The sequence below is a fragment of the Candoia aspera genome, chromosome 3 (genome assembly GCF_035149785.1).
Source record: "Candoia aspera isolate rCanAsp1 chromosome 3, rCanAsp1.hap2, whole genome shotgun sequence".
NCBI classification, from domain to species: domain Eukaryota; kingdom Metazoa; phylum Chordata; class Lepidosauria; order Squamata; family Boidae; genus Candoia; species Candoia aspera.
Genome location: NC_086155.1, coordinates 113,568,062 through 113,583,303, shown reverse-complemented (window position 1 = coordinate 113,583,303; position 15,242 = coordinate 113,568,062). Strand labels below are relative to the sequence as shown.

General features: G+C 47.3%; 1 protein-coding gene across 1 annotated transcript; it reads left to right on the top strand.

The window, feature by feature from the left end:
• Window positions 1–250: 250 nt before the first annotated feature.
• LOC134494675 (protocadherin-10-like) lies at window positions 251–14,998 on the top strand. The gene is made up of 4 exons (XM_063299923.1): window positions 251–2,902; window positions 11,499–11,551; window positions 11,678–11,766; window positions 14,136–14,998. The coding sequence occupies exons 1-4, from the start codon at window positions 251–253 to the stop codon at window positions 14,393–14,395; spliced, it is 3,054 nt and encodes a 1,017-aa protein (XP_063155993.1). The 3' UTR covers window positions 14,396–14,998.
• Window positions 14,999–15,242: the final 244 nt, after the last annotated feature.

Genomic DNA, 15,242 nt, shown 5'->3' with positions numbered 1-15,242 from the left:
CTCTGCCCACCGAGGGGTTAATCGTTCTGCCAATCCTCCTCGCAGCAGTTGGGGCTCTAGCTCGACGGCGCTGTCCACCAATGCGGTGCTGAAATGGCAAGCGGGTCCTCCTTGCTGGCTCCCTCTGCCAACCGAAAGTAGTTGGAAGTCTAAGTCAATCGATGATGAAGGCGCACAAGGGAAGGAGCGGAGGCTGCAGCTGAGGCGGAGCCAGAGCCAGTGCTCTGTCGCGTCCCTTCTGAGCCCGCCGATGTCTCTTCTCCATCGAGGCAGCGGGACTTCCCGCTGGGACTGGGAATATCGTACGGGAAAACTAAGGCTTTCCCAGAGCCTGTCGAGCTGCGCTCCGAGTTGGGGAAGGCTCGAGGTGTTGCTCCTGCTAAGTTCTTGCTTGGCTCCGGCTCCGGCACCAGCAGCTGGCCAGCTACGCTACTCGGTACCCGAGGAACTGGAGCACGGAGCCTTTGTGGCCAACATCGCCGAGGACCTGGGTCTGGATGTATCCGAATTATCAGCCAGGCGGTTTCGTATTGCTTCCCGGGCGGGGAGTAAGCAGCACCTGGAGGTGAATCTGGAAAATGGGATCCTCTTTGTTAACGAGAAAATAGATCGGGAAGAGGTGTGTGAGGGCATAAGGGCCTGCCTCCTGCACCTGCAGCTGGTCATCGAGAGCCCTCTTGAGCTCTACCGCATCGAGGTGGAGGTGCTGGACATCAACGACAATGCACCCAGGTTCCCTTGGCAAGAATATGTGCTGGAAGTGACAGAATCAGCACTACCTGGGGCCCGCTTTCCCCTGGAGAGTGCACAGGATCCCGACGTGGGCACAAACTCCCTGCGTACCTACAGACTCAGCCCGAACGGCTTTTTCTCACTGGAGGTGCAGACTCGCAGCGACGGCAGCAAGTTTGCAGAGCTGGTGCTGGAGAGAAGTCTGGACCGAGAGCAGCAGCGCAGCCACCGGGTCCTGCTCACGGCTTTGGATGGTGGTATCCCTGAACGGTCGGGCACAGCTAGAATTGTGATCATGGTGCTGGATGCCAACGACAATGTGCCAGTCTTTGATCAGTCCACTTACAGTGTAAGCCTGCCGGAGGATGCGCCCAAGGGCACTCTGGTCATCAAGCTCAACGCTACGGACTTGGATGAGGGTACCAATGGTGAAATTGAGTATTCATTTAGCGGGCACGCTCCGCCAGCTGTGCGCGAGCTTTTCAGTGTGGAGCCCCACACTGGGCAGGTGCGCCTGAAGGGCCAGCTGGACTATGAGCGAGCTGACCTCCATGAGCTATATGTGCAGGCCAAGGACCGGGGTCCCTCTGCTGTTGCCATACACTGCCGGGTGCTGGTGCATCTCCTGGACGTCAACGACAACGCACCGGAGGTGACCCTCACCTCGGTCTCCACACCGGTCCTAGAGGACGCACCTCCAGGCACGGTCATAGCTGTAATCAGCGTACTGGACCGAGATTCAGGAGACAACGGCAAGGTGAGCTGCGAAATCCCGACGGATATACCCTTCCAGCTTCAGTCGTCTTTCCACAACTATTACGCGCTAGTAACTACTGCACCGCTCGACCGGGAGGCTGTGCCCGAGTATAACGTCAGCATCACCGCTCAGGATCTGGGGTCTCCAGCGCTGGCCACCAAGAAGACCCTGACGGTCCAGGTGTCCGATATCAACGACAACGCGCCCCGCTTCCTGCAACCATCCTACAGCGTCTACGTGACTGAGAACAACGCTCCGGGGGCGTCGATCTGCTCCGTCAGCGCGCTGGACCCGGACTGCCAGCAGAACGCTTATTTGTCCTACTCCATCGCGGACGGCCAGATTCAGGGCATGCCCGTGGCCACCTACGTCTCCATCAACTCGGACAGCGGGCACATGTATGCTCTGCGCTCCCTGGACTACGAGCAGATTCGCAACTTCCAGATCCAAGTCGTGGCTCAGGACGCCGGCTTCCCGCCGCTTAGCGGGAACGCCACCGTCCACGTCTTCGTGCTGGACCAGAACGACAACCCGCCCCTGGTCGTGGCTCCCGTGCCCCGCAATGGCTCCGTGGCTGTGGAGGTGGTGCCTCGCTCAGCACAGCCCGGCTACTTGGTGGGGAAAGTCTCTGCAGTGGACGCCGATGCAGGGCAGAACTCGCGGCTTTCCTACCGGATCGTCCAGGCCACCGACGCCAGCCTCTTCAGCGTGGCCCTCTACACGGGCGAGATCCGCACCGTCCGCGCCTTCCTGGCCAAAGACGCCCCAAAGCACCGTCTTCTCGTCCAGGTGCGGGACAACGGGCAGCCGCCGCTCTCGGCCTCCGTAACCCTGTTGCTCTCGGTGGTGGACAGCGTGCCGGAGGTGCTCTCGGACTTCCGCGAGCTTCCTCCGGGAGGCGAGACCGCTTCTTCCAGGCTTACCCTCTACCTGATCGCCTCGCTGGGCTCCGTCTCCTTCACTTTCCTGGTGGCCATCGTGATCCTCACGGTGGTCAAGTGCCCCAAGGAGCGGCTGACCTTCCCCGACTATGCCTGCTCGCAGCTGTCTTGTGGCGGGGAGGGCGGCGGCTCCGCTGCCTTCTGCTGCTGCTGCTGCGGCGGCGGCAGCGGCGGCGGCGGCGGCGGCTCTTGTGAGCGCTCGGCCCCCGCCTCAGACCGCTTCAAGAACTCCGGCAGCGTCAACGCCCCGGTCTCCTCGGGCGACTGCGGAGACGGCGGAGCCAGCGCAGGCCCTCCCGCCTATTGCTACAAAGTCTGCCTGAGCCCTGAATCGGCCAAGAGCGACTTCATGTTCCTGAAAGCCTGCAGTCCCGCCCCTCCGAGGAATAACGAAGCGGGCCCTCAGAACTTGCCGCCGGGTCCCGGCCCGAAAACCCGAGGGGCCAATAACTCTCGGCAGCTCGCCGACCAGGTAGCTTCTTGGGCGCCACGATGGGCTGGGGGAGCCGGCTCCAGGAGGTAGCCTGGGAGAACGGCAAACGCAGTAAGGCAACTTTTGAGAGGGCGAGACCTGTTCAATCCCGCCCAACTTTTTGAAAGAGAGCGGCCCGGCCCTTTCCCAGAAGGAGTCGTCGGACTCCGCCAAGCCTCTGGCTCGTTACGTGACGGTTTGCCAAACCTCGGGCTCCTTTTAGATTGATGGGATGTGCGCCAAGAGCTGGGAAAGGTTCCTCGAGCGCCACTTTGGGTCGACCTCAGGATCGCCCCGAGGTTTGGGCAAACTCGCTCCGCAATTGGGGCGCTCCCCCTCCCGGTCCGCCGCTCACTGGCTCTCGCCCGCTCCCCGGTCTTTTTCCCGGGCGCGACGGGGCTCGGCGGTTCGCAAGAGCGATTCCCGAGTCTCCGGGGCCCGGGGCAGTGGCGCGGCATGTCATTCCCTTCGGTTGGGAGGAGGAAGCCCAGCGGAGTCGGTTGGGCTAAAGCCTCAGGCTCTGCCACTTTGCCGGAAGTGAATCGCCTGGCCTGTGTTTGCAGTGGGATCTTGCAAGTCAATGGAGGAGTCGAGAGGGCCTTTCCCTTCGCTGGTAACTGAACGATCTCGTCAAAAGCGAGTCCCCTCAGCGGGGTTCTCTGAGCAAGCCAAGGGCCACCGCTGAGGGAAGGGGAGCTTTCCCGGAGCCTTGGGGTCCTTCCATGAGCCCCTCCTCCTTCCCCAGCAGACCGGCACCTGCTCTTTCCGCTTAGGCGAGCCAGCCTTGCCTGGCGCTTTCTCCGGCTGTCCCATCCTTTCTTGGGTCCCCATCCCCATCCTGTTTCTGGCCACCTGTGAGATTAATGCTGCACTGCTGCGTGTCAAGAAAGGGGAGAGGACACTTTATGAGAGCAACCATCTCTGGCCATGCCAAAGAGCTGAATGAGAGGAAAAAGGGCCTAGGTTGCTGGGGAAGAGGGGGAAAAAAGCAGCACCGTTTAGGAAGCCTGTTTTTCAGTGCAACACTTTCTTTGGTAATAAAGCAGGGTGGCTGAGGATGCAAAGCAGCACATGAATAAAACACTTGCATACGGTTTCATAGCTCTTTGAAAAATGCCTGTGCCATTCTCTAGACAGGGTTTCTTTGTCCATTTTCATTTGCCTTGTTGGACATCGTTGTCTAATATGGTAATGTTCTAGTCAGCTCAAAACTGCCCCTAGTGACTTGATGTCTTGATCTGATTTCCACCCCTCTTGCCTCAGGCTGATAGAGGAAGCAGCAGCAAGGCCACACAAGCTCCCCTCACCAAGGGAGTTGTGAGTGTGTGTGTGTGTGTGTGTGTGTGAGAGAGAGAGAGAGAGTGCAAGCACAGAAATTAAGAGGCTGGGATGCCTGAGAGAGAAAAAGAAAGAAAAGAAATGAAAGTACCTTGTACATCTAGGGCTCTGAGGCTTGTGGGCATTTATTCCTCTTGAGTTTAAGACTAACTTCTTAAGAAGGAGGAAGGTGAATCTTGGCACAGTGAGATTTTGGAGGAAAACAACCTCCTCTGGCTTCTTTCTCACTTTTGCCTCTGTTCTTGTCTCTCTGGAAGAATGGTACACTTCCCTGTTAGTTCCTAGAAAGGCTCAGCAATGCCTGCAAGGGGAGCTACCTTTACCCTCTCATTTCTAAGGAAGAATTTGATGGCCTTAAATTGCCCTTTGCTTTATTGCTGGGTTCTTCTGGGCCACAGGGAATAAGGGAGCTCTCTGAAAGTCCACAGGAAAAAGTGGAAAATGAAAATCAATGCAAGCTGAACCTGAACAGGAGCTGCAAAATAAAGCATGGAAAAGATTTAGAAAGGAAATAGAAATGTGAGCTGAATTATGTACAATATTTCTGTTCTGCTTGTGTAAAAGGTTAATTGGTGGAACTTGGGATAGAGAGGCAGAAGTGACAGTGATCCCAACGATCCTCCCCCAGTAGAAGGATAGGCTTTGGGAAAGAATGAAATGAGCCCCCTCCCTGAAACCAGAAATGGTCTGGAATGCTGTAAAGGCCTTCTGGAGTAGGACAGGTACAGGACTGGAGTGAGTGTCTCAGGCAGTTGAAGGCAGATGTGGGCAGGCCCTCAACTAGGGTCTGTGTCATCTGGGGCAAACATGGATTCCACGCCCATTTTGGCCCTCCCCCCCAGCGTGGTGCGCAGGACACATGCCCTGCTTGCCCATCCCCCCCAGTTGCGGCCCTGGATGTGGAATTATAAAGCCATCTCTGAAACTACAGGGACTGGTGTCATGGGAGCTGAGGGCAGAATGGAAGAGTTGTGGCTGGCATGACTGAGTCTGAAAATGTTGAAGCTATTTAGCCACGCTGATTCTTCAGACCAGGCCTGCAACTACTGTCTGTGTCACCCGGGGCAAACATGGATTCCGTGCCCATTTTGGCACCCCCCCAGTGATCATTTTGGCGCCCCACCAATGTGGCGCCCGGGACACATGCCCCGGTTGTTCCCCCCTAGGTGCAGCCCTGCTTCAGACACTCTGACAGAGTACTTAGATTATTTTATTTTATTTTATTTTATTTTTATTGCATAATAAATGTGATTGGGTAGTGGAGCAAACATCACCCACTATCTCTGCAAAGAAAAGCAAGCAAACATTCAAAATCCAGTGCCTTCAGTGATAGTTCAGTGTTCTTTCTCAGCTATGTAACCAGTGTGCAAATCTTTTACCCTTTTTCTGTGATGGCAAATTAGAGTGAAGCATCAAAGAATACTCAGCTACTTGTATAATTGCCTTAACTCTCAGTCACATCTTGGAGAAAATACTGCCTTACTCAAAATGTATTACTCAAACCATACTTAAATTCTTCTGCTGATATATCAAGTTTTTTTTCCCCTTTTCCCTTTAGGAATTAATGAGTAGACTTTTTAAAACAATATGTCCATCCTTCTAACGAGCTTTTTAGAATATGTGCCAGGGCCTTTCTCCCTCTCTCGTGGGCAACCTTTCCAGTGCCAATGACCATGTACACAGACAGCTTTTGGGCTGGGGCTGCCCATGGGCTGCACATACAACTCTGGTGCTGTCTGTATCAGGGATAGCACGTGCACTGAGACACTCAGACAGATCTTCCCCATGAGAATCTTGATACAAAGAGGTTGCTGGGGAATGAACAGTAAAACCTGGCCTCTCACAGTCACAGTACTGGAAAGAAATTGCAGGAAGGAGGAGCTTTAACAGGATCACTCTGGGGGGAGGCACGAACCTTGGCCCATTCTCAGCATTCTGGCCAGGCTAGATCAGGGACAGCAGTTCTATTTTCCATTTTCTACCTGGTGGCTGATCAGCTGGATGGAAAAAAGGCTCTCCATGGACACTAACGGCTGCATGGAACTCATGGCCATTCCTCATACGTTTGTTTGTTTATATCTAGAACGTTAAATATGTTTGTTTAATATTTTCACATTGTTGTTTTTTCCTGATATTTTCACAAGACATTTTACACTGCTTTGAGAGAAGCAAGTTAGAAATTCCTCCTTTCTAAGAATTCCAAGAAAACTTTAAAAACCCCATACTCTTAAAATCCTTGCTGCTCATATAGGTTGACATTGCAATTCATGTAATAATTACACATTTGGTTTTTTCCCCAACTGCCTTCCAAGTCAGCCTTGACTCCTGGTCACTGATATGGACAACTCCATGCAGTTTTCTTGACAGTATTTTCAGAAGTGGTTTGTTCTTGCCTTTTTCCTAGGGCTGAGAGAGTGACTGGCCCAGAATCAGGAGCTTGGTGGCACCTTTTTTTTTTTACAAATGCGTTTTATTAAAAGGCATCAGCTTTCATGAGTTCATGAGAAGACTCCTTGTCTGTTGCCACCATACACCATAGACAGCTCTCCTCCTCTAATGACTTCCACACCTAAGGCAGGACTAGAACTCCTCTTTCCCCACTCCTAGTCCCGCACCTTATCCATCAGACCAACCCGGCTCTTAAGATAATTAATTACCAGTGGAAATTACACGCCGAGGGTTGCGGGGCGTCGTTCTGGAACCAGCGCTCTTATTCCGGTCCCAGCTACGTCCTTCCTTTTTTCCTTCCCCACTGCATGCAGCATAGAGGAATTTCAGCCCATTCCCTGCCTGCCTTGTTCACTCAAAGGTCGGTTATTTAACATTTGAAATAGAGCAGAAGAAACACCATCATCCATCTTATCTCATGATCATTTTTTCCTCCGTCCCATTTCCCTTCAGGACCCTTCCCAAGCTTTATTGCATGTTTCCTGCGGGCCTCCGGAGAGCGCTCCTTGTTTCCATGGCGCGCGCTTTTCCTGCCTGCCTGCCTGCCTGCCTGCCTGCCTGCCTGGTATCTGGAAACCCGAGCAGGAGCAGCCCGCCGGGGAGCCGATCCCCAGCGGCCACCACGCCCTCCGCCGAAAGAAGGCGAAGATGCTGCGGTTCCGAGTTCCCCAGAAACAGCTGTCGTCTCCGTGGGAGGAAGCGACCCTCCTACCCCTCTTTCAGGCGAGGAAAGTGGCCTTTGCAAGACCCCCCCCCCCCGCGTCCCCAGCTCCCTGCCGAGGAAATGCTTTAGCGCCTCTTGGCAAAGGCTTCTCCCTCGACCGGCTGGCTCTCTGTCGGGCGCCGAGCCGAGCGGGCCCCCCCGCGCTCTCCGCGATGACGAGGCCGATTAAGGCGAAGGCGTAAAACTAGGGCAATGATTTGGGGGTTTGAAATGCAGCCAAAGCCAGCGGCGCATCTCTCTGCGTGTCGCTGCTGCATTTCAACCATCTCGGCTAAACACGCGGGTGCCTCTTTGGAAAGGGCGCCCCCTTTCGCCGATCAGGATGTTTTTCGCCCGCGGATTGGAGCGGGCTGGACGATCCTTTGAAATTCGCAACGGGAACGGTGTTATCATGATATTTCTGCATCGGGCGTCTGTCGAAACAGCAATTTCAGTTTATTCTACTTCTAAAGATATTTTCTGTCTGCTTCTAACAAACAGTACAACGCTCGCTTTCCCTGGGCTGCTTTCTTCATGCCTGTTTAGCTCACTCAGTGTCTGAGGGGAACTGCATACAATATGTGAATGGATCACACCACAAACTCAGTAAAGATATCAGTATCAGCTCAGACACAACACTTGGTAGTGGAGATGGCTCCCACCTTCAGATAAGAGAGCCAGCATGTGCAGATGCATGAAGTTTAAAAGTAACCATTATACCTGTTTGGAAAGTTTTCCAGTTACAGTACCTCACATTTTTTTTTCATGACCAAAAGACATGAAACAGGATAAAAGAACAAAAACAGAATGCAGGAAGATGCTCCAGTGTGGTAGCAGTGCTATTGTAGCAAAAGCTTTTGTGAATGAACTACAGTTCACTTTATTGGATGCATAATGGAAAATCAGAATATTGACTCATAAACGATCTGGTATTTGTTGGCTAATTATTAATGCTCAGAGTATAGGAAATGAACACAATGACCTTGGCTCTTAATACTGGAAGGCAAATGTATTTCTGTAGGTATAACTGAGACCTGATTCCTGAGACCAGATTATAGCAGCTGAAGAATACAACCCAGTTCAAAATAACAGAAACAATAGGAATGGAGACAAGTTGCAATATATAGCAAAACCATCCTTACCTGCTCCAAAAGCCAACTTAATAAACTTGGTGAATTGTTCTTATTATCTACTATCACTGGTCCAACTAAGGAGAAAATGTGTAGAATGCTTGCCAAATGAGGAACAAGTAGTAATAATGGAGGACTTTTATTATCCTCACATCTGTGGGGGGGAAATTGCCAAGAATGGCCCTTCTAGGAAATTCCTGAACTATTTTGCTGACAGCTTTTTTCTTCAGATAGTAGGGGACTAGTCCAGGCAGTCACTAGGAGTCAATTCTGACTCAAAGGCACACAAAAAAAGTATTTTACACAAAAAGCTTAGGGACAATCAAAAAGGACACATATAGAAAGTGGAAAGAGGGACACACCAATAAGGAAAAGAAGGCACAGTTAGCCTGGATTTGTAGAGAAATAGGATAACTGAAACTCAGAATGAACTAAGGTTCGGAAAGGATGTTATGAATAACAAGAAGGATTTCTTCAGATTCCTAGGAAAATAAAAAGTGTTCAGTGCAAGTAACAAAAAGCTAAAAGATAACAGCAAAGGTAAAATAAATTGTTTATTCCATTGTTTACAATAAAGTCCAGGACAGAAACTTAATAATACTTTATTAATAATACATTATATATCTGACTGTTCCTTGGTTTTTATGGAACTTTGTGCCTGCCTACCTAAAATCTAGAAAGCCTTGCAGTCTCCATAGCCTGGTTTCAGGAGCCTCTTTGCGAGGATGTCTCTGCAGGAACTCATGTTAAGTTAACCTTTCTAGAAGTGTAGAATGTGATGTGGGTTTTCCTCAAGGACTAGCTTTCTAGTAGAGGTGACAGGCCATCTAACTGTGATAATGAGGAACAAAGCCTCCAGAATTATGATTTGATAGAAGCCTGCTGTAATGGTTGCCTAATCCCAAATACTCAGTCTCACAAGCCAGGGCTTAAGGATAACTGATTTATTAAAGGAATAGTATGCAAATACAGAGAAAGCTGAGAATGAGCAAAAGCGCGCCAAATACAAACTTAAAAGCCTTGCCTTCAATCCAGTCCCGCCCCAAGCACCCGTCAGCAAGCACCCCCTCCCAGGTGCCAGCAACCGTTACACGCGCCTGGGAAAGTAACCTTGAATAGGATTGCAAACCCAAACATACATTCCAAAGTCCCAAAACAAAGAAGAGAGCACAAATGGAAGATACCAGCAAAGAGCAAGCTGAGTATACACAGAAAAACGGTTTGACATGTGAAACGTTACGATGTTAACAGAACATTGAAACGGGGAACATGACACCTGCTTTATGCCACTGTTATAACTGAGGAAATACTGTGTTAGAATTGAGGAAAAGTTACTGAGAAGGAAGGACCAATGGAACCTGTCCTGGAATACCTCAAACTGTTTGCTAAAATGGAAACAATTGTTCATATTTGCTGGAGGTGCTTCACCTGACTTGTTCAGTCTTGTACTGTGGTCCAGCCAAATGAAACATCATCTCATTTGATTTCTCCAAGAACTGCTGCCAGTTTATTCAGAATTTCAAGGAAGTTACTCAGCTCTAATCTTTTCAATTTCCTCTCTAAGTATGTCTTCCTCAAGATCTATACTTGCAGCTTCTTCAGAAAGCTCAACTTCCTAATTTCTGATTCCATATGGCTCCTACCATTTAGAATACATAGTTGAATTTCAAAAGCAGAGTTCTGGGACACACTGCCAGCAGTTCCTCTTGGTACTATTAACATCCTGTTGACCAAACCCCAATGTTGCAAACAAAATTCAACAGTTGTAAGAAGTTCCTGAAATATTGTTTAGACCAATTCCAAATTTCATAATTACCTTCTCCATGAAGAATTCCTCATAATGTTTGGAGGAAGATGAGTTAAGGTACTTCTATCACATTTAGAAAAATGTTGATGATAATTATATAATGACACGTGTGTGTGTTTGTGTGTGCATGTGTGCATGATACACAGACACACACAAACTCTTGATTTTGTATTACATGTAGAAAGAAAAGGATTTAAGCTTCCCTCATCAACTTTTGTCCCCATCTAAATCCACATCTGGTCCAGGATGAAAATAAAGCAAAAACTAAGCAAAAATTCTTATTTATTTATTTATTAATAAAATTTGTCACCGCCCATCTCCTCCCACTAGAGGGACTCTGGGTGGTTTACAACAAAATAGTCACAAAAACAATAAATATATAAAAATACACTATAAAAGAGTTACACATCGCTAATAAATATAAAAATAAAGTCCAGATGGCTATGATCTTACTGCATTTTTTTCCCTCGGTATAAACATTTTACATTTTTTATTTATTTTGTTGCTTTTTTCCCCACATTTCCTCCTCAGACTCTAGGTGGAATACAGAGCGGTTCCTCCGATTTAATTCACAACTGTGTAGGTGGGGCTGGTAGTAAGTGGTCCACTACCACCTGAGTTTTATAGTCCTGCAGCTTAGCCGTTATGCTGCACTGATCAGGACAATGAGTAATGACAGAAGAAATGAGCCCTGAAGCACCTGTCTTTGAATGTGGAACTTTTCAGGAATTAAGCCACATTGTGAAGAGCTTGGCCAGGCCGGCTAGAGTTGGGAATTCAATACCATTTGGAGCATTGTCCCTGCAGCTTTCAGGACAGGTGACAGAGAAGCCCCTCCAGAATCCTGGGAATTCGGTACTGACCGCTTGGAGAAAGATTATGAAGTTTCTTGCCAGGAAGGGGTGATTTATAGCAAGTCATCGCTTTGCTAAGTATTTATTCTTTCAGTCAAGCAGTTCCACACTGCCTGAAGCATCCTATGGGAGAGCTTAAAAGACACTTCTTGTCCCTTAATATTTCTGGTCTGATGTCCTGCTGTAGGCCATACTAATTTTGGTTACAAGGCAATTGATTACAGAGCTCAAAGGGTTAGCAGAACAAAAGCTTGTGGTCAAGCTGTCCTGCGGGTGTGTATTTAATTCAACACCTTTTTTTTTTTTAAATTTGTAGGTAAAACAGGCCAATGCAGACTGGCTGCCATCGAAGCAACCAACACTGAAGAGGTACGGGCGGGGAGGGGGGGAATGGGGGGTGTTTTGCCTTATTGATTTTAGGAGAATTGTTGCTAAATATTTTATGAGTGATTATCTTATGGCGGATATGTCTCTTCTTTATTTCTTATGTTTTAGTTCACAGAGCCTAGAAGATGTAGGAAAAGTTTGGAAAGGAGTGCAGAAAGACCATGAGAGGTTGTGCAGCTTGGTCACTCCAGTATCTGGTGAGTTTTAGACTACAGAATCTTAAAATTCAATGACTTCTGTAATTTATGAGACAATGATAAACCTCCCACAAATGTTTACCTCCTTCCATACTTTGCCATGTTTAAGGGTCACGTTGTTATCCTATCTGTAGAACGCAGCTATAGTATGTAGATTTGTAGGGCTGGGATAGGGCTCATAACAGAAATATCAATTCCCTGGAGGGCTTGCTTTGCAATATTGGACTGGGGAGATCCCAAGTTCAAATCTTAGTCAAACCATGAAGCTCGCTAAGCCAATTACTATTTCTCAGCCAAACCTGCCTGCCAGGGTTGTAAGCGTAAGAACAAAACTGAAGGTGAGAAGCAAGCAAGCAAGCAAATGAACAAATGTATAGCCGATATGAAATAAAGTCTCCTTCTAGTTGAACTCAGTTTCTGGTGACACGTCTGTGTAGTTTCCTTGGCAACAATACAAAAATGTTTTGCCATGATTTCTTCTGGGATGTTTTTTTTCAACCTCTCATTCTAGTTTCTAGCCCTGGTGTGCTTCCTGGCAGTGTCCCACCCAAATATTCAAGGTCATCTAGGGACTGCCAACTATTTCCATATCCATATCCATATTCATATCCATATCCATATCCATTTCATTCATTCCAGGATTGGGTTTCAACTTCAGGAGAAGTCCAAATCTGGGGCAAATTGAGGCAATTTGCGAAAGAGTTCTACTTACCTCAAGCAGGGCAATTTGCTCTAACCTGCTTTTCCCAGTTCAAAATGTCTGCAAACCTCAATGCCAAATTAGACTTTCTTAATCAGTTGTTCTGGAGATATGCTTTGTTGCAAATGATCAGCACTATGGGAGCACTATGGGATCCAAGAAAGGATTTTTTGAGTGAGAAACAAACGAACAAACCTACCTACCTACCTACCTATCTATCTATCTATCTATCTATCTATCTATCTATCTATCTATCTATCTTCTGGTATTTGCTTGTGTGTTCAGTGATTGACAAGTCTGTCCTTAATTCAGAAAGATCTTTGCAATCAGGACCTCATTGATCTGATCACATCTTTTGCATGAATTGCAAGATAATAGGGACAGGATCTCTCAGGTACTGATTGGAAGGTGGAATAGGCTGTCCAGGGAGACTTGGGAGAGATGGGGAGGAGCAGGTCTTAGTCACACTGGGAATACAAAGGATTACTGTGAGTTTGGGGAATGCCATGAAAATTAGTTGAGTAAGTTGGCTTTTATAGTCAAAAGACAAACAGATTATTGATTGAGATACCTGTGATGGCTAAGATTTATAGTCCAATCTTGGAGGCACTGTCCTGGCTGTGGCTAAGAGACCATCAAGGGGTGTCTTTGGGTAAGGAAAGAATATTAACTTTCCCTCCTCCTGATGCAAACAGCTACCTTGTCTTTCTAGAGACTTGGTGCAGATTCTGCAAGTGATAGAGTGCAGGTTGTTTTGCAGTCTCAGAATTCAGGGATCTTTTAGATATATCATGACCTAGGATGATGGTAAAAGGGGAGTTTGCTGCATGGCAGTGGTTGAGCACCAATCTTTTCCTAAGTTAAGGTATAGAAGAAAGAAACACAAATCCATGACAGAAGTAAGCAAATAAACAGGTGAGAATCATCCTGCCAGCAAAATTGAAGCTCCCATTTTCCTGAATCATGTTCTGACATACCTAACTTGTTGGGATGAACCACTCTACCAAATTGACTATGGGTGAGCTATTGCTGGACTATTGGATTTTGCCCTTGGAGTGGATTAGAAGGTCTATTCACTGTGTTTACCCATATACATGTAGGAAAATATAATTTTATTCATATACAGGTTGTCCTTGCTTAGCAACCACAATTGTGACTGGCAACTCATTTGCTAAGTGCCACGGTCACTAAGTGGAAAATCACATGACTACAATGGACTTATGGCCTTATTTCCATTTGGTTGTTAAGTGAAGCACTGTGGTTGCTAAGTGAAACATCATGTGATTGTAACTTGCAATTTTACTTCCATGTTCTCTATTAACTCTGCTTGTTGCTAGCCAGTTGTGAAGCATGTGAATGGTGATCAAGTGACTGTGGGATGACCACTGGGTCATAAAGCAAGGATTGGTCACAAAGCTATTTTTTACACTGTCATAACTTTGAACAGTTGTTAAATGAGGCAGTTGGTAAGCAAGGAATACCTATATTCTGCAACTTACAGATGCATTTTTCTGTCTTAGATACCTTACATGCAAACTGAAATATAATTTAGAAAAATGAAGTGTTTGCCAAGCACCAGGCATCCTCTGCAAAATGGGCAGTGCTCTGCGTGCTGCATTTTATCCAATGGTTTCCTTCTGTCATTAAAAAAACATTTTGTTTTTCACAGAGCATAAGAATGCATCTGGGCCCCCGAACAGCATCCGGACCCCTCCATATGCACCCCTGTATTTGCAACATATTTCTCCTCTGGATTATCAACACAATGTGTATATTCCGGGAACCCCAACAATGCCTGCCAATAAGGATGGCCCTGTCATTCTGGAGCAGGAGGCTAAGAACAGCTTCTCCACATTTGGAAAGAGGAAGAAAATGACCAACTATTCTGATAAACATGACAGCATGGTTATTAACAATAACCTGAAATAAAGTTTTTTTTGTAGGCCAGCAGGGGCTGCAAACTATGCCTGAATATTTCTGTGGTGCTGGTGAAGGTAGCTTGAGATCTCTGACTTTAACTCTCTGTGTGGTTGTGCATAATACAAGTGGCCAAGAGTTCTTATCTACAAGCTACTTCCCCTAAAAAAGATGGCAAACAGCAAAAGACTGAAATATCAAGACACCAGGAATCACTGCTGCAGTTTATAATGAAGATGTGGATATGTCTTCGTGGATACAGGTGGATGCTAGCTCTTGGAACTGGAGAAGGAATAAAGAGAAAGTCAAAAGAATGGACACCACATCCATCCTGTTTCCTTTCACAGATCTGGTGGCTGCTTTGTGGGGAAGATGAAACACAACCGGCAAGTTGAAAAAGAACATCAATGAGCCATTTGTTTTATATTATGGAATATAATAAGTGATTGGGGTGGAAGCAGGACAGTTGTTTGGAACTCAAAGAGGCCATGATATGGACCCTTTAACTTTGAGCAGCCTCCCCCCTCTTTTGTAGATGGTGTAGTTCTTCTCCTTTTTAGGCTGTGTGAATGTTTCAATCTCATCTTGTTGTCTTGTTAGCACATTTAACGGGCAGCAATATGGAAAATTATGGAAAGCTAGAACAACTTTTTGCCTCTTGTAGAATTTGTGAAGGTAAAGGTAATGCTTAGCAGATAATGCATTTATTTATTTCATATTATATATTTCACCCATTGATAAGAATGTTTTCTCATTATTATATACATTTGGATTTAGAACAAAGCATCATTTCAATAGACATTAACATTATGCTTGGAAATCAGCCTTTTCTGTAAAAATGGGCTTTATTAAGAATTGA